At 43.7% G+C, this 19,880-nt stretch overlaps 1 protein-coding gene across 1 annotated transcript in view; it reads right to left on the bottom strand.

Annotated features, from left to right (window-relative positions):
• LOC120018128 (serine/threonine-protein kinase ULK2-like) overlaps window positions 1-19,880 on the bottom strand; it is a 51,653-nt gene that overhangs the window by 19,935 nt on the left and 11,838 nt on the right. Inside the window, exons 4-5 of the mRNA XM_038961131.1 lie at window positions 5,192-5,224; window positions 345-381 (exon numbers count right to left, since the gene is read on the bottom strand). Coding sequence (XP_038817059.1) covers window positions 345-381; window positions 5,192-5,224 — 70 coding nt within the window. The remainder of the gene's footprint in view (window positions 1-344; window positions 382-5,191; window positions 5,225-19,880) is intronic.

Below are 19,880 nucleotides of genomic sequence, written 5' to 3'. Positions count from 1 at the left end.
TCACTGCTATACCAATAAAATCAACGATATACCATGTAGACCTCCACAAGCAGCATCCTATTAAGACGTTCAGTGCTTGGTGCTTTCTTGGGAAGCATTATGAGAGAGGAGTGACCTTTGAGACTCAGCTATGCTGACCTTGGTGCTGAAGAAGGAACCCATTGTGTCATATCACTGTGTTGGCTCCTACACACAACATTCCCTTGCATTGCGAACACATAACACACACACAGACAGACGGCAGATAGAGACGTACACAAAAGTACCCACACTCCTCTCCACCGCTAGTTACTTTGTTTTGATGAATAATACCCAGTGTGTGTTGAGATTAGTGCGATGCTTACCTTGCAGATAGTCAGCCAGATCGCCACCGTTGCAGTACTGTGGGGAGGAACAAGACAAACAAAACCATTCTATTAGCAGGCTGTGTAAGAACAACACAGATTAGCAGTATCAAGCTGTGTGTGTGTGTGTGTACGTGTGTTTGTGTGCGACCACAAAGCCCAGATAACGAAGGGTCTCATCAATTAAAATCTGATGAATGGCTGTGCTGTTATCAGTACTGACAGTCTCTGTTAATCCTGGCATTAGTCAACACAGAGAGCAGTAAGGACAGAGTGTGATGGAGAATAGTCCAAGAAAGAGAGTGAGAGAGTTAGAGAAAATGTGCAAGGGAGCAGGGGAGAGAAAAGTAGAGAAACAGAGGGGAGCTAAGGGTAGGCTAAATTATGCTAGCATCTACCCCGTCTGTCCACCATTTTCCAGTTCCGTTAGTTTAACCGTAACAGTAAAAGCCTTCGTTTCATGCATGTTAACATCAGAAGCCTCCTCCCTAAGTTTGTTTTATTCACTGCTTTAACACACTCCGCCAACCCTGATGTCCTAGCCATGTCTGAATCCTGGCTTAGGAAGGCCACCAAAAATTCTGAAATTTCCATCCCCAACTATAACATTTTCCACCAAGATAGAACTGCCAAAGGGGGTGGAGTTGCAATCTACTGCAGAGACAGCCTGCAGAGTTCTGTCATTATATCCAGGTCTGTGCCCAAACAGTTTGAGCTTCTACTTTTAAAAATCCACCTTTCCAGAAATAAGTCTCTCACTGTTGCCGCTTTTTATATAGACCCCCCTCAGCCCCCAGCTGTGCCCTGGACACCATATGTGAATGAATTGCCCCCCATTTATCTTCAGAGTTTGTACTGTTAGGTGACCTAAACTGGGATATGCTTAACACCCCGGCCATCCTACAATCTAAGCTAGATGCCCTCAATCTCACACAAATTATCAATGAACCTACCAGGAACAACCCTAAATCCGTAAACACGGGCACCCTCATAGATATCATCCTGACCAACCTGCCCCCTAAATACACCTCTGCTGTCTTCAACCAGGATCTCAGCGATCACTGCCTCATTGCCTGCATCCATAATGGGTCTGCAGTCAAACGACCACCCCTCATCACTGTCAAACGCTCCCTAAAACACTTCAGTGAGCAGGCCTTTCTAATCGATCTGGCCCGGGCATCCTGGAAGGAAATTGACCTCATTCTGTCAGTAGAGGATGCCTGGTCATTCTTTAAAAGTGCTTTCCTCACCATCTTAAACAAGCATGCCCTATTCAAAAAATGTAGAACTAAGAACAACTATAGCCCTTGGTTCACTCCAGACCTGACTGCCCTTGAACAGCACAAAAACATCCTGTGGCGTACTGCATTAGCATCGAACAGCCCCCGCGATATGCAACTTTTCAGGGAAGTTAGGAACCAATATACACAAACAGAAATAGCACAAACTACAAAAAGTTCTGGGACACTAAAGTCCATGGAGAATAAGAGCACCTCCTCCCAGCTGCCCACTGCACTGAGGCTAGGAAACACTGTCACCACCGATAAATCTCCGATAATCGAGAATTTCAAGTATTTTTCTACGGCTGGCCATGCTTTCCATCTGGCTACCCCTACCCCGGTCAACAGCTCTGCACCCCCCCACGGCAACTTGCCCAAACCTCCCCCATTTATCCTTCACCCAAATCCAGATAGCTGATGTTCTTCTGAAAGAGCTTCAAAATCTGGACCCCTACAAATCAGCTGGGCTAGACAATCTGGACCCTCTCTTTCTAAAATTATCCGCCGCAATTGTTGCAACCCTTATTACAAGCCTGTTACAACCTCTTTCGTATCATCTGAGATCCCTAAAGACTGGAAAGCTGCCGCGGTCATCCCCCTCTTCAAAGGGGGGTGACACTCTAGACCCAAACTGTTACAGACCTCTCTCTATCCTACCTTTCTAAAGTCTTTGAAAGCCAAGTTAACAAACAGATCACCGACCATTTCGAATCCCACCGTACCTTCTCCGCTATGCATTCTGGTTTCCGAGCTGATCATGGGTGCACCTCAGCCACGCTCAAGGTCCTAAACGATATCATAACCGCCATCGATAAAAGACAATACTGTGCAGCCGTCTTCATCGACCTGACCAAGACTTTCGACTCTGTCAATCACCACATTCTTATTGGCAGACTCAACAGCCTGGGTTTCTCAAATGACTGCCTCGCCTGGTTCACCAACTACTTCTCAGATAGAGTTCAGTGTGTCAAATCGGAGGGCCTGTTGTCCGGACCTCTGGCAGTCTCTATGGGGGTGCCACACGGTTCAATTCTCAGGCCGACTCTTTTCTCTGTATACATCAATGATGTCGCTCTTGCTGCTGGTGATTCTCTGATCCACCTCTACGCAGACGACACCATTCTGTATACTTCTGGCCCTTCTTTGGACACGGTGTTAACAAACCTTCAGACGAGCTTCAATGCCATACAACTCTCCTTCCGTGGCCTCCAACTGCTCTTAAATGCAAGTAAAACTAAATGCATGCTCTTCAACCGATCGCTGCCCGCACCCTCGTCTAGCATCACTACTCTGGACGGTTCTGACTTAGAATATGTGGACAACTACAAATACCTAGGTTTTGGTTAGACTGTAAACTCTCCTTCCAGACTCACATTAAGCATCTCCAATCCAAAATTAAATCTAGAATTGGCTTCCAATTTCGCAACAAAGCATCCTTCACTCATGCTGCCAAACATACCCTAGTAAAACGGACTATCCTACCGACCCTCGACTTCGCGGATGTCATTTACAAAATAGCCTCCAACACTCTATTCAGCAAATTGGGTGTAGTCTATCACAGTGCCATTCGTTTTGTCACCAAAGCCCCATATATACTACCCACCACTGCGACCTGTATGCTCTCGTTGGCTGGCCCTCGCTTCAAATTCATCGCCAAACCCACTGGCTCCAGGTCATCTATAAGTCTTTGCTAGGTAAAGCCCCGCCTTATCTCAGCTCACTGGTCACCATAGCAGCACCCACCCGTAGCACACGCTCCAGCAGGTATATTTCACTGGTCACCGCCAAAGCCAACTCCTCATTTGGCCACCTTTCCTTCCAGTTCTCTGCTGCCAATGACTGGAACGAATTGCAAAAATCACTGAAGCTGGAGACATATCTCCCTCACTAACTTTAAGCATCAGCTGTCAGAGCAGCTTACCGATCATTGCACCTGTACATAGCCCATCCCACCCAACTACCTCATCCCCATATTTTTTTTTCTTCTGCTCCTTTGCACCCCAGTATCCGTACTTGCATATTCATCTTCTGCACATCTATCACTCCAGTGTTTAATTGCTAAATTGTAATTATTTTGCCACTATGGCCTATTTATTGCCTTACCTACCTAATCTTACTACATTTGCACACACTGTATATAGACATTTCTATTTTGTTATTGACTGTACGTTTGTTTATACCATGTGTAACTCTGTGTTCTTTGTATCGCACTGCTTTGCGCTATCTTGGCCAGGTCGCAGTTGTAAATGAGAACACCAATTAAATCCTGTTGGTTACCAAAACTTCCTCTGATCAAAGCATTGGTTTGATCTGGCCTTAAAAAGCCTCTGCCTTATCACAGTGACCGGTAGGATCTGACTCCAGTTCAGTTTATTACCACACCATGTTGTTTACCCTTTGTACAGGAAAATCAATTACAGCTCAGATCCTTATTATATTAATTATTATATTAATTATTATCCTTATGCTCTGTGTGTATGTCCATCCTTTTACTGCAAGCAGCAGAGGCATTGAGCAGGGTTTCAATAACACATTCTTAGGGGTCCGCCATAACCACAGAATTCTAGGGTAACAATATATTTCACTATTATGGGGGTGCCCACATTGATTGCTGTAAAGTTTGGGATGCCATGAATGGTTAAGGGCCCATAATTCTATTCTAGTGAATCTATCCGATTAAGTTCTGTGTGAGGACAATCATTTATGAGGTACACTGCATACAAATAATGTTTGTTCAAATAAGAAGACTGCTTTGCTTCATACTGAGAGTCAATGTTGCAGCTAAAAGGGCATCGTTTCCCTTAAAACAGTATTATTTTTAATGTGTTCCAACCGCTGCCAAAAGACTGGAGTGTGAGCCCTGCGCGCTGATTGCTTAATAAGTGACTGCTTAATAAGTAGTCTGCTCCCTCCTCTAACCATTGCGTAAAACAAGCCTTTCTTACTAAGCAAAACAGGCAGTCTAGCAAACACCAGCCAGATTAGCATTCATGCTAGCCTAGTGTTGATACCATCTATGCCCATCTCTCTTGAAGTGCTATAGCATTGATTAAGCAGCCTTCTATCTATAATACCAAGGTTGAATGGTGCTCAGAGACTACAAAGCCAGATTTATGTCTGTTTCTTCTCTTGTGCCAGGAGACCCCGCCTCCTTAATGTCAACAATCTAGAACACCCCAGGCAGGCCACGGTAACAGGTACCAGGGTTCCAAGACACCTTGCACAGCCAGTTACCTTAACAGCTTGAATATGAGAAGGGCAGAATAAGTATTTCAGGGCTAAATATAAGGCAAACAAACACAGTTTGCTCTTGGATAACAGTATTCCTGGAAAGCGGGTGTGGGTGTACAGGTATGTTTTTTGAGGGCTACTTAAGGTGGCATAGTTTTTTCCTTCAGGCGCTTTGTGGAATTTTGTGGTCTTGAGCAATGAGAGGGAGGGGGAGAGAGAGAAAGAAGGGGAAGGAGAGAGGAGAGGGGAGAGGTATCAACACAAAGATAGAGACCCTGGCAGCTTACAGGCAGCTCAGCAGAAGAGGTTGCATTCTGCCAGTGTGACACCACCTACCTCCATGACCAGGAACACAGAGTTGGGAGTTTCCTGAATGAGAGGAGAGAAACAACATGTGTTAGAGTGATCTCTCACAACACCTGTCACATCCACTACTGTAGAGGACCAGCTTCGTCAAACAGACTGACATGTATGTACAGATACAGACAGATATAGTCTACATACAGTACAGATGGATCATATGTGTACAGTACAGAGAATATGATTCCCTTCCACAAAGCATGAACTGAAGCCCATAGCACATAACTGATCTGGATTAGATCCGTACAGTAGAGTAGCTGGCTCCAATCTACAGACACATTGACACCCTCATCCTTCATCTCACACTGTGCGACTGACATGGGGTTTAAGATCAAATTGGCACACCTCAAAGAAAACGTGCCGTCCTTAGTGAACCCCTCACCTCAAAGCTGTGTCGTGCTATCGTCTACATTCTTGAAGGGAAAGGAACGGAGTTCATTACACAGCAGGGTCAAGCTGAGATTGTTGGGGTGTGTGTGTGTTCGGGGCTATTGGGTTCAAGGGAACTGGGCAATGTGACAGATATAGGGGACACCTTGTCAACATGGTGATGGAGGAGCTAAGAAGACGCTGGACAGGAGCCAAGTAACACAAAATCAGGCCTCCAGGTTAAGCAAGCAAGCTCACATGTATTTGGGGGAGTGTGTGTGTGTGGTGTCAGGTTGAGGGTACTGCATCATATGGCAGATCAAGCAGCTTGCCATGTGCATGAAGTTAACAACAACCATAAAAAACAACAACTGTCGTCACACATTTTCCAATCCCTTCAGCGCCATTCTAAGTAGGCTATCTATGATTAGATCCAGAAGTGTTTCTTGTGACAAGACCATGCAAACCCCTTTCCATGATTGATTCTAGGTGAAGGAAATAGCCTGTCACATGAAAGGCTTCTTTAATCTCTAACGAGTGTATGAGTTCAAAACAATTTAATGTCATTATTTTCTGTGTACCATACTAACAAATCAAAGGGTCTCAGAAAATCAATTCCTTGACTACCAACAGCCATTCTAGTCATTTATTGGACTGCATTACTCTCTGGTTCTAATGATCTCTCAGCCAAGGTCTCCAGTTGGAGAGCAAAAACCACTGCTTTCGCTCTGCAAACCAGCCACCCATTAATTCCACTTCAGCTTTTTCCTGTCAGCTGACCTGTCAGCCTGCACCAGGCTTATTGGCTGGGCCCCTTCCTCCCTGACCAATCCCATTGGTCCGTGGCTGTGGATACTAGGAAAATGGATTTCAAGGATGTTGCTGTTGGGTTGTAGCAATGGGGGAGGGGAGACATAGGGAGGCCCCACCACCATTATCTGCTCTGATCGGTGTGTGTGTGTGGTGGCTGGTATTGGCCTGGGGACTAGCCGTTTTCAGCCCCTGTACTATACTGGTTGATGGGGGGGGGGGGATGGGGACTGGGAGAGGAAGAATAGGAGGAAAGGAAAGAAGGGAGTTGGCCAGGCTGTACACTGTCCTGGAGGGGGAGGGTAACTGATGTGAGAGGCACAAATACAGGACAGCCTCACCCCGTTTAACCTCCAGCCCTCAGTAGGTTGAAAATGAACTGTCTATGCCACCATAAAATGTATCCTACAATAGAGTCCAAAACCTCTTCCATGGTCCAAATCTAGACTAAGTGACACTCTGTATTTTCTAAGGCAGTGGTTGGTTACAGCTGTTGCTATTATCAACATGTTTACCACAAGAGAGGAGACACCCAATGAGTCAGAATGTACTGTTACTCAAAACACTATCTGTTAAAGAATTGGACACACACAAGACCTGCCAACAGGGTTATTCTACATAACCCTCCTTCCTCAAAAGGAATACGCCAAAACAAAAACAGCAGCACAAACAATTCTGCTTCATGCTATCCAACATCAGCAGCCCCACAAACACAGGCAGTCATATTCCACTTATAAAAGCATTTCACAATCCTTCTATTCCCATCCACTTGTTAGATGGAAAACCACTGAGTCACCAGGCGATCCAGCCAGAGTTATGCCACAAACAAGCTTTGATCGATGCTCTTCTAGGAAACACTGGAAGGAAGTGTACTACATCAGCTCGAAGAAATGTTGCTGTCTTGAGGGAAACTCAAAACATCCCCCAAGCATTTTCCACCGCTTCAGCCCTCCACCTCAGACAGTTTTAGAATGCCAGCCCCTCTAGAGCCGGGCCAAAACAACAACAACGTATTCTCAGTGTGTCGGTCCTGCTTGTTGCGTCACACGATTGACTCCATGAGTGCTGGGCTACATAAGAATGAAGGGAGGGAAGGGAACAGAGGGAGAAGAAAGGGGAGGGGGCCGGCTTGGCTCAGTTTAAAATTGCTGAAGACTTTAGAGAATAGGGTTCCATATGTGGACTGGAAATCCACCCGGCACGCATCTGTTACGCAAAGAGCATTCTGAGAACCAAGTATCTAGCCTAGTCTAATATTACTGCACGCTAGATACATAGCTGTGTCACACCCTATGACAGACACTGTGGTGATTATATGACGCATGCTATGATGATTATAACTTGCTGAGAGAGCGTTGTTCTGTTAATGTGTTTCAGAGACAGGGTGAACCCTTAGGGCAGCGGTGGACATACTGCTTTGTTATTGGTGGCACGTGACCTGTTGGTGTTTTCATCACACATGTGCACAATAGACACACACACACACACAGGTGATCGACTCACAGTGGAAGGGCACTGACTGTCCCTATGGGAGAACCTAATGTCCTGCAAAGGCATCACATCAGATACAACCTGGCAATGTCTCTCTATGAGATCACCGTTTTAGGTCACGAGTGTCCAGAAATTAGGCCAAATAACAAGAGGTATCCTGCTCCTCTTCCCTCTCCTTAGGCCAAAACAAGGCAGAGGAGTATAGAAAAGACAGTACAATAAAGAATGTCAGGAAAATATTGACTCATGAAATTAGATGCCTCTAGCACAACACTTTCTCCTTACTTGGTGCATATTGAACCAAATATGCATGTTTGTGTGTTATTTTTCCTCACTTAGGGCGAACAAAGCACATAACTACAGTACTATAGTTTACCATCCCGTCAACTTTTTACAACATTTTTTTTTAGATCTGAAAGGTATTGCCGGTATCAAAGCCAAATGGCCTAGTTGCTGTAAATGATAATGTGTTCTCAGTCAACTTACCTGGTAAAATATGGGTTAAAGAAAATGTAAAAAATAACATTTCGGTAAAGTTCTGCCTACGGGTTGGTATAAAACATAGCCATAATGCTGAGGCGGCATTGGCACACACTACGCTCTTAAACTCTTGCTAGGCAGCGCCCTGTTACCATCCTCCTGGCAGTTCTAAACTTTGCAAGGCATCTAGCCCATCTCTTGGCATAGCCCACCACTAAGCATGCACTGTTTTCTTAACCACAATGGGATGGATCCAGAAATAATTACAGTGGGAATAAATATCACTGAATTATGAAAATACTGGAATGAAGTAGGCTAATGCAACTGAAGGCATGTATCAAATGGTTGCTTACTGAAACTCCCAAAGTAATCCTTGAAATATATTTTAAGCAATAACCTACCTGCGTGTGGTCAACTAGATGACCATTTCAGCACCATTTTGATTGGGACAGCGCCATCGCTCTGATTTGAGACAAGCGTGGGGGCTCATCTTGACAGATTAATCTGTCAGACTTTTGTTTTCACTGAATCTTCGTTTGGATATTGGTTGGGCTACAATTAGGCTAGAGAAATGTTATCTATGTTGAGGTGAATGCTGCTCATCATCATCTTGTCTAGTTGGCTCATTTATTACAACATTTTGCCATCGTATCTAGTTTGCGAGTGAAGAGAAAAATAATCCACTTGTTAGTCGCTTAGTATCCTAGGCCTACTCCCAACCAAAAATCTGTGACTTCACTGGCTTGTCTGATAATCAATCAATGTGATTTTGTGTCACTGAATCTTCATTACTATAGGCTATTTGGTTAATTGGTTTGTGGATGGGAAAATAAGTGGAGGTGGTTCTCATCTATTTGTTTGCACATCTATCACTGATCAGAAACATTTAGCATGCAATGAAAATGCCTAAATCAAGAGTAGGCCTATTATTTTGCTCAATCGCGTATAGCCAACTCCAAAAGCCTGCATAGGTTGTGAAATATGAACACCAGACTTGCATGCTTTTGAAAATAGGATTGATATTTTTTTTATCGGTATGATGAAGACCCTACGCCTGCTCCCTAACAAAGTGTAGTGAGGGTAGGAAAGAGATGCAATGTGGATAAAAATAGCATGGGCTTGAGCTCCGTTTCAAAATATATTTTTGAATATGACAGCGGTTCCACATGTTCCCATGATCTAAGCTGTGTGGGAAGAATATTTTATGTATTTTATATTCCATTATAAAATGTATGTCTGTGACTGTGATCAGGTAAGTGTGTCTTTTCAGTTTAACTGAACAAAATAACGAACTACTGATTTCATTTGGATGGCTTAGCCATGGCTGCACAGACCAGTAACATTGGCCTAATTAAACTCAAAATAGCTATTCTATTCCTTAGAAAATATATTTTATTCGTCTTATAATGTTTCTTAGGACCTGCCTAAACACATTAATAAAGGATTTCCTTTTGATGGTGTATAATCTCAATGGATTTATGGAAATAGATGCCCACCAAGATCTCCACACCACTACTACCACTCATCCCTGGCATGCGCACGGGAGGCATTGTATATAGACTCACATTGAGTCATTGCTCACATTGTATATAGACTTATTTTTCTACTGTATTATTGACTGTATGTTTTGTTTATTCCATGTGTAACTCTGTTGTTGTATGTGTCGAATTGCTATGCTTTATCTTAGCCAGGTCGCAGTTGCAAATGAGAACTTGTTCTCAACTTGCCTACCTGGTTAAATAAATAAATAAATAAATAAATAAAAAGGTATAAAAAGGCTATGCAGGCAAGACTGTGGTAAAAAGGGGCATGTTTGTAAGGGGGTCATTAACATTGCCCACTTTGTTTTACACGCTAAATACTATAAATCTTATGTGAAAGCAGTATGTGTGTGTGGGGGGGAGATTTGAGTGTGCTGGGAGGGAGTTGCTAACTGCTACAGTATGGAGAATGTTCTAACCCATTTAACGGGCTGTAAAGAAAAGCCAGATGATGGAATACAGAGGGGCAGACAGTTAGTTTTCTAGGAAAACCGACAGGATTCCTGAAATCTCCCATGTGCGCCAAGAACAAGTTCTACTGCCCAGAGCCCACCCCTTATTTTATCAAGTCAGCCCCCCCGCCCCGTTTACCTCGCTTTACCTCCCCTTCTTTCCACACACACACACACACACACACACACACACACACACTCTCTCGCTGATGCTAGGATACAGTGTTCTACCAGAGTTCAGAAGAGGTTTTGAAAGCTTCCAACATGGGACTGCCTCACAGACGCATGACTCTTAAACTTCATAAACAAACCCACCTCCTACCCTGCCTCTCTTCTTTCTATGGATGCACATTTTGGTCAATTTAACTGCTCACTAACTGACCCTCATTAACCAGTAAAAATAAATAATAATTCAAACAGTAAAATGACGTGACCAACAGAAAATACTATCAAAGACATGTATATAATGACGAGATGCTCATGTTTCCGCCCTAACAATGGTAATCGTCCCAAGGCGAGAAGGCAGACGACAAGCTAAGGCCCAAAATAACCCCATAGAAACGCGTTGGACTTATTTTGAACAGATTTTGGTGAGAGTGAAACCTCTCACGTCACCTCTTCCTCTCATGCATACAAGGACCGGACATTTTTCATTAAGAGCTTAATAGAAACATGCAACAATATCAAGCCTATCTTCTTCCAGTCAAAAGACTGTAGCTTATTATTCAACATGCAACTCCTGTAATGCAGCAGCTAATAAAATGTCATTTTCAAACATTTACCAAAATGCATTATGGGGAAGACACAGTTGTAAACAGCACACCTAATGCGAGCAGTTCCATATGTAACAGAGATTAACATCTAATAGCAACTACTATGATGGGTTGCTAATATGACTAAGATTGTGCTTCTGGACAACGAAAGAAAGTTGATATGAAAACCAATACAAGAGGAGAGAAATGCTGATTAATGGCACGAGGAAGTCTTTATAAAATAATTGCCACCACGTTTCTGTGGATGGATTTCCGCAAAGCTACTTTGAAGCAAGGTAAGACATGCCTCATTATTTGAAGTAAAGTGACCAATTACACTGCCTCAAGCTGACATTGCAAAGTGGTGAGTCACGTCTGATAGTCAACGGTCGACAGGCATCCAGCCGAATGGCGAATGGGAGGCACGGTTTACCAGTTGAGATTGAGAAATAAAAATAGATCTTTTTTAATCTTGGCACCAAAGTTAACACGCGATTGAATTTAGCGTTTGTTATTGGTTGCACAATGACTGGGCTTACAAAAGCAGGTTTCACTCCCGTAGCCTGACCACTTTTTGAGGAGCTACTCTCGTGCTGACTGACAGGTTGTAGGCTATTCCGCTCCTCAAAACTAGGCTCTGTATGCGTGTGATAAAATGTATGACGACTAACAAAAATAATGCAAATTAACCTGTAGACCTACTTCTTTCTATTTTCGTTGTGGCTCTTATTGGTCAACCTCTCCCTCTCCAGTTTCATATCTGGTGAATCAGTGTGGGCTGTGTACCAGGCTAGTGTCATAGATGCCAATTCAAGATGGTCTCGAATCCATTTCAATGCCTTATGGGTCTACCACTTACACACTCTCGCTCTCTGCAGTGAACCTTTAATGAAATAGCAGGTATGTACCGAGCAATGCTGTACAGTCTGGGCTCTGTCAGCCTGGAGAGAGACTCTGTGATTACTGTTCTCTGCATCACACTGCTGCCTCACTCCCGCTTAATGCTAACAGCTCCAAAAAGAAGAGCAGGGACAGACGTAGCCTAGCTAGTGTTGAATAGGCCTGTTATGATATAAGCCTAATGAGCAGAACACCTCAGGATCAGAATAAGCTCTGTAACCTTCCCGTCACCCAGCCCTACTCCTACACCCATACTGTCTTTATAAACATGACTCCTTTCTGAAAACACTCTAATTAATTAGTTATATTGAGTCATTTATCAGACGTTGGTTTCATTTCCACAGAGACTTCCAATACGTGCAGAAGGAGATAAAAACAGTCGGAAATCTCACACGCACAGGGATTCACAAAGAATGTGTGTGAAACTAGTCAGTGCATGGTTAGAGACCACATTCACACTAATGTGTCACTGAGGTATTAGCACACAGTGGTGTAGGCCAGAAGACCAGGAATAGCAACAGTGTGATTATGTGAGAGCATGCGTGTGTGTGTACGTGATAGATGGAGTAGTTGTGTGTGTACTAGTGATTGCTGTGTGTGTGTACGTGAGAGTAGTTGTGTGTGTGTGTGTGTACTAGTGATTGCTGTGTGTTGAGCATGACAGATTCATTTGTTTGAGTGTGTATGCTCGTGTGTGTGTGTGTGTGAGTGAGTGGAAGTCTCCGCATAGCCCTCATAGGGTATACTGTATACTACACATGAATGATTGCTATCACAAGGTCTGTGATGTTTGTGTCTATAGGCTAGGCTTTATGTTTTGCCAACATTAAGATCTAAAGGAGCCCTCACCGTGAAGCGGGCCTTTCAAGCAGCGTTCTCTAACGAGGCACCACATAACACACTTACAAACACGCAGTGACAGTCCTCCTAATGACTCAGCTAATGACTGTCGACTGTAAACAGACCACACAAGCTTAATTGGCCTTTCAGGGGTGTGGCATCGGTAACCACTAGCGGCCCTCCACCTCAACTAAGACTGAAGAGTAGGAGTAAGGACAGGCTAATATCTAGGCCTATATCTGAATCCAGATGTCAGGTCTAGTTTTTGTTCTTTTACTATTTGGACAAAACATTTTTTTTTAAATTAAACAATACCAGGAATTCAGCCAAAAAATATATAATTGCAGAAATCACAATTATTTCCACCCCCCAAAAAAATCTGTTCCAAAGTAGGAAAGAGGATAATGGCGGACGGAAGACAAGGTGGTGCGGCAGGTGCCGCTTCTCATACGAATGCTGTTATTTTATCTAAAACATCAGGTGTACGCCGACCCCAGCTAAGTAACTCATGCAAAGAGTTAAAGCACAATTATGTGTTTTATCTCCAGTACTTTGCCATGATTGTCAGTTATGTAGCTGCTCTACTGATAATCTCAGTGCGTCCTTGCTGGGATGACACAAATCTACTGCCGGAGAATATCAACACCAAACACATTGGTTCACCGTTCCACGGGAGCGGACAGTACACAGCATACCATCAATTCTGAATAATGGCCAAGTCTAACTCACTCCCTATTCCACTGTAGCGCTTAGGCGTAACAAACACAAGTCCAACAGTTATTGGAAACTGTTAAACTACCTGTTCACTACCCTCCTGCTCTCCGGGGATGTGCAACTCAATCCTGGGCCTAACATCACCGAGCCAGCGATACTCACCGGAGTGGAAAGCGGTGGATGGCCTCGTCCACTGATCGTCGCCGCTGTGGAAGTGGGTGAGTGCTATGGTCCCATGGTTTCTCTCGACTCACCCGGCTCAAGGATAGATTTTTACTCTTCAAACATACCCAAGTCGCTATATGCAATCCCTGACTCTGCTTCTGGTACGCAAGCTGTTTTAATTAGTTCCCCGCATCCAGTGCAGGCGGGAGGGATTGTTAATTGCGCTACCGAACTGCCCCTAATCAAAACTAAACAAAACGGCCTAAACCAAGCCGTCAGAAAACACAGAAAATGTAACTTTTTTCAATGTGTCAATCACTCTCGAGTCATCTGGGACCCACGAGCTAAGCCCAAGGGACTACTAGGGGGGCACTTTAACATTCGTAGTGTCATTCCAAAAAGTGATCAAATTCAACATCTACTCACAGACTCCAACCTTGACTTCCTCTGCCTCTCATAGACATGGCTCCGTAAAACTCCCCATATGCTGCTTTGATTGTGCCTGGCTACAATGTTTTCAGGAGAGACAGGATTGAAGGAAGAGGGGGTGTGATGATTTACATTAAAGAACATATCCGATGTAAACAAATTGAGTGGTCATGTGATAATGAACTAGAATGTATTGGCCTGAACGTTACACTGTCTCCCCAAATGTCTTTTACCCTTATTGGAATGTATAGGCCACCTTCCACCAAAAGTGTGTTTTTTGATCAGTTTAATAACATGCTTAGGGAATGTGATTTTGGGAAAGAGGTCATCTTAAATGGGAGATTGTAACATTAATTATGAAGACAAGTCTTGTAGAAAAACCCTCAAACGGATCACTAATACCTTTGACCTTACACAGCTAGTTAAAGGGCCAACCAGGGTGACTTGTTGCTCTAAAACACAGATTGATTTGGTGTTCAGTAATAAACCAGAGAGAGTGACTAAATCATTCAATATGGTTACTGGGCTATCTGATCATAGTCTGACACTTATAGCCAGAAAGCTGTCTAAGAGCAGGTTTAACCTCTCTACTGTTAAAAAGCCGGATCAACTAAGAATAGCTAAGAGTGAATTAAACTATTTTGAAAACGCAATTAAGGGAAGTAACTGGAATGATCTCTTGTCCTATACAGATGTGGAAGCTGATAGTCAGGTTTTTCTATCCACAATCCAGACTACAATAAATGGTTTCCTAAAGAAAATCAAATCCAAACCTGGCCAAAAGAGCACTCTTCCTTGGCTAAATGGAGAAATCTGGAAATTGATGAAAGAACGAGATTATGCTCTAAAAATAGCCCTAAGATCCAAATTAGAGCATGACAGACATAGGTTTACCACGTTGAGAAATAAGGTGATGAAAGAAATCAGACAGGCCAAGGCAAACTTTTTTATTAACATAATTGGTGAAGCAAAGGGAAATTCTAAATTGATCTGGGAGAATCTAAAAAAGTTAACAGGGAAAGACCATAGTAACACTGCAAAAAGCCTAGAAATCATGGTGAATAACAATCTAACACAGGATTCAGTCGTAATAGCAATAGCCTTCAATTCCTACTTTATTGACTCTGTCAGGGTACTGACACAGAACCCCTCCACTGGTTTCTTGGGCTCAGTGCTAGTGAATGACGCTCAACCTGTCTTCATCATAAGGGAGGTTTCTGAGTCAAAGGTGAACAAGGTAATTAGCTCACTAAAGAACTCTAAAGCCAAAGATGTGTTTGGGCTGGACTCTACCTTTCTTAAAAACTACAAAGTGTCACTCATTGGCTCCATTACTAAGGTCACCAACACATCTATTGGTCTCGGGGTGTTTCCAAGGGTATGGAAGTCGGCCATAATAACGGCCATCTTTAAATCAGGCGACCCTGCTGACGTGAGTAACTACAGGCCCATTAGTATACTACCTGTGGTGTCAAAGGTTGTTGAAAAGTGTGTAGCAGAACAACTGATTGCCCACCTCAACAACAGCCCTTTCACATTACACTCCATGCAGTTTGGCTTCAGAGCGAAACACTCCACAGAAATGGCCAACTGCTTTCTTCTGGAAAATGTGAAGTCCAAGATGGACAAAGGGGGCGTTGTTGGGGCTGTGTTTCTGGACCTAAGGAAGGCTTTTGATACTGTTAACCATGAGATTCTCATCACAAAATTGTCCAAGTTCAACTTTATCCCCGATGCCTTGAGATGGATGAAATCATACCTTGAAGGCAGAACTCAGTGTGTCAGAGTGAGCAATGAGCTGTCGCCCACTCTTAGCTATGATGTGGGCGTGCCTCAAGGGTCAATACTGGGGCGCCTCCTGTTCAGCCTGTACATTACTGATCTGCCTTCTGTCTGTACTGGGTCTGAAGTTCAAATGTATGCAGATGATACAGTGATATATGTGCATGCAAATAGCAAACAACAAGCTGCACAAGAACTCACTACTGTAATGGTCCAGGTTACAAAGTGGCTCAGTGACTTGTGTTTGCATCTCAATGTGAAAAAAAACTGTTTGCATGTTCTTCACAAAGAGGGCAACAGATGCTACTGAGCCAGATGTCTAAGTGTCAGGGGAGAAGCTCCAGGTGGTATCTGATTTTAAGTACCTTGGCATCATACTTGATTCCAACCTCTCTTTTAAAAATCATATGAAAAAGGTAATTCAAATAACCAAATTCAACCTAGCCAATTTCTGATTTATACGAAATTGTTTGACTACAAAGGTAGCAAAACTGTACTTCAAATCTATGATACTCCCCCACTTAACATACTGCTTGACTAGTTGGGCCCAAGCTTGCTATACAACATTAAAACCTATTCAGTCTGTCTAAAAATAGGCTCTCAAAGTGCTTGATAGGAAGCCCAATAGCCATCATCACTGTTACAGACTCAGAAAGCATGAGCTCCTGAGTTGGGAAATCTTGTGCAATACACCGACGCATGTCTTGTATTCAAGATCCTAAATGGCCTGGCTCCCCCTCCACTCAGTATTTTTGTTTAACAGAAAACCCAAACATATGGCAGCAGATCCACAAGGTCTGCCATGAGAGGTGACTGTATAGTTCGCTTAAGGAAAATCACCTTTAGTAAATCCGCTTTCTCTGCGAGAGCTTCCCATGTCTGGAATACACTGCCATCAGACACACATAACTGCACCACATATCACACTTTCACAAAATGCATGAAGACATGGCTAAAGGTCAATCAGATTTGTGAACATAATCCCTAGCTGTGTATTGCCACTTCCCATGTTGTCTGTAGCCTGTGAGGTGTGGAAACACGTTGTTGCTTTTATGAATTTTGTCTTATGTTGCTCTGTCTGTATGCTATGTCTTGCTTGTCCTATGTTGCTCTGCGTGTGCTCACTGCTCAATGATTGTAATTATTTTTAATAACCTGCCCAGGGACTGCGGTTGAAAATGAGCCGGCTGGCAAAAACCGGCACTTTTACTGAAACGTTGATTAATGTGCACTGTCCCTGTAAAAATTAAATAAACTCAACTCAAGTATTCCCACAAATAAATATGTGATCATGTCTCAATGCAAATAATGTATGAAATTGTTATTTTCAAATACAATCTCTTTTTGGGCTTAGTTGTGGTCAATTTGCAGTGTCAAATTAATATAATTATGTCCCCCCCCCCCCCCAGAAGAAAATACAGCCCATGGCTGAATCTAGATGCCTACCCCCGTGCTAGGCCTTGCTAAATGTTAAAGCTACAATATTTAACGTTTTGGGCAACCTTACCAAATCACATAGAAATGTGAGTTATAGATCTGTCATTCTCAATAAAAGCAAGTCTAGGAAGCAGTATAATCGGTTCTGTGTGCGCTATTTCTATGTTTCCTATTGTTGAGTTAAATTTTTGCGTCTTTTACTATTGGTTTTGAACACCAGCTTCAAACAGTTGAAAATACATAATTTTTGGTTATTGAATTATTATTTTTTTTACTGTGTTTGAGATTAAATGGTGGAGCGATTTATGCATATTGCACCTTTAAACGGGGCTCCATAAACATCCACAGGAATGAGGGCAAAGATGCATGAGCACCTGCTATCTTCTATTGGAAAGATAGGGTGGCAGCTGTCTTAGGTATTTGTCTCACAACAGCGACCTAGCCGACAATGGCAACTATTTTCCTTGTCAGTCAGAGGGAGCGGGGAGGGTGCCCCAATGCCCCCGCCAGGACAATGCTGTAACTCTGTCTGGTGGTTGTTGCACAAGCCCTATCATTTACAGCTCTCTGGGTAAACTGAGTGACCCGGCGCATGTAGTGCAAGCCAGAACAGCTGAATAGGCTGGGCAGAGGCCCACAGAGAGAGAGAGACGAGAGAGAGTATGGTTAGAGAGATAAAAATAAGGGAGATTGAAGAGTGAAAGGGAGAGAGCGATAGAGAGATGTATGGAGAAAGAGAGTAGGAGAGGGATAGATAAAAAAGGGAGGAAGGGAAAGAGGGAAGAATGACAGGGAGAGAGAAACCCAGCAGTCACAAAGCCAGAAGCCAGCGTTCTCCCACACTTCTCCATTACGGTCAGGCTGCACATTCAGATGGTCACAGAGAGGGGAATAAACAACATACCAGACAGACATACAGAAAGGCCGAGATTGTAACTGGTGACTGGAGAGGGGAAACCATGACCAGGGGAACAAAACAAAGGAGAGAAATGAGAGAGAGTGCAATAGAAAGAGAGACAGAGTGAAAAGAAACCCTAGAAAGAGAGAGGGCGCTTGGAGGCCTAACACCCATCAATAACACTGCAACACTATCTTCGTCTCCCTCTAAAACGCCAAAGCTGCAGTCTCTCCTCTCTTCCCTTTCAGACGACATCTCTAAGCCCCACTGCCTGTGTGCCAAAAGTGACAGCTGCAGAGGGGAGAGATGGCCCAGGGAGGGTCCTGCCAATGGGGGGAGAGGAGAAGAGGGGGGAGAGAAAGAGAGAGACTGACTAAGACACACTACACACAAAGCCCAAACCAGTGTCTTCAATTATGGTTAGTGTTCTGTGGCATTCCTACTCACTTCCAGGTAGAAGTTGCCCGCTCCCCTAACCACATACAGTTTATATACACAAAAGTATGTGGACATCCCTTCAAATTAGTGGATTCTGCTATTTCAGCTACACCCGTTGCTGACAGGTGTATACAATCGAGCACCCAACCAATGCAATCTCCATAGCCAAACATTGGCAATAGAATGGCCTTACTGAAGAGCTCAGTGACTCAACATGGCACTGTCATAGGATGCCACCTTCCCAACAAGTCTGTTCGTCAAATTTCTGCACTGCTAGAGCTGCCACGGTCAACTTTAAGTACTGTTATTGTGAAGTGGAAACCTCTAGGCGCAACAACGGCTCAGCCGATAAGTGGTAGGCCAGACAAGCTCACAGAACGGGACTGCCGAGTGCTGAAGCAAGTAGCGCGTAAAAATCATCTGTCCTGTTGCAACACTCACTACAGAGTTTCAAACTGCCTCTGGAAACAACGTCAGCACAAGAACTGTTCACCGGAAGCTTAACAAAATGGGTTTCCATGGCCGAGCAGCCACACACAAGCCTAACATCACCATGCGCAATGCCAAACGTGGCTGGAGTGGTGAAAAACTCACCACCATTTGACTCTGGAGCAGTGGAAACACGTTCTCTGGAGTGATGAATCACGCTTCACCATCTGGCAGTCCGACAAAGGAATCTGGGTTTGGAGAATGCCAGGAGAACGCTATGACTTTTGAATGAGATATTCACCGAGCAGGTGTCCACATACTCTTGGTCAAGTAGTTATGATCAGACTCCCTGACCCCCAATCTTAACCTTAATCATAAGGGGTATGAAAATATATTGGCACCTAGTGCCTGTATTAGTGGGTTTAACCTACTTCCATCCATTCAGTCCATTCAGTATGGATAAGGGGCTTTTCAAACTCATTATACATCACACGCTACATTAGTATAATGAAAGGTCTGACTATACGTGGTGATCACATCAGGGGTGCGGATAGAGGGATGAAGGTCGGATGGGTAGAGCAGCAGGGTCCCGGTGGGAGGCTTACATAAACAAAGAAAGTGCCTCACCATGTGGGCAGCGCTGCTTGATCATGACTTCAATAACTTTCTCTCTTTACCGCTCTTTCCATCTCTCCCTATTGGCTGGAACCCTACTGGAAAGGCTTTTTATAAATAGAG

This window comes from Salvelinus namaycush, chromosome 23 (genome assembly GCF_016432855.1).
Source record: "Salvelinus namaycush isolate Seneca chromosome 23, SaNama_1.0, whole genome shotgun sequence".
NCBI classification, from domain to species: Eukaryota; Metazoa; Chordata; class Actinopteri; order Salmoniformes; family Salmonidae; genus Salvelinus; species Salvelinus namaycush.
This window is presented reverse-complemented; position numbering and strand designations above follow the sequence as displayed.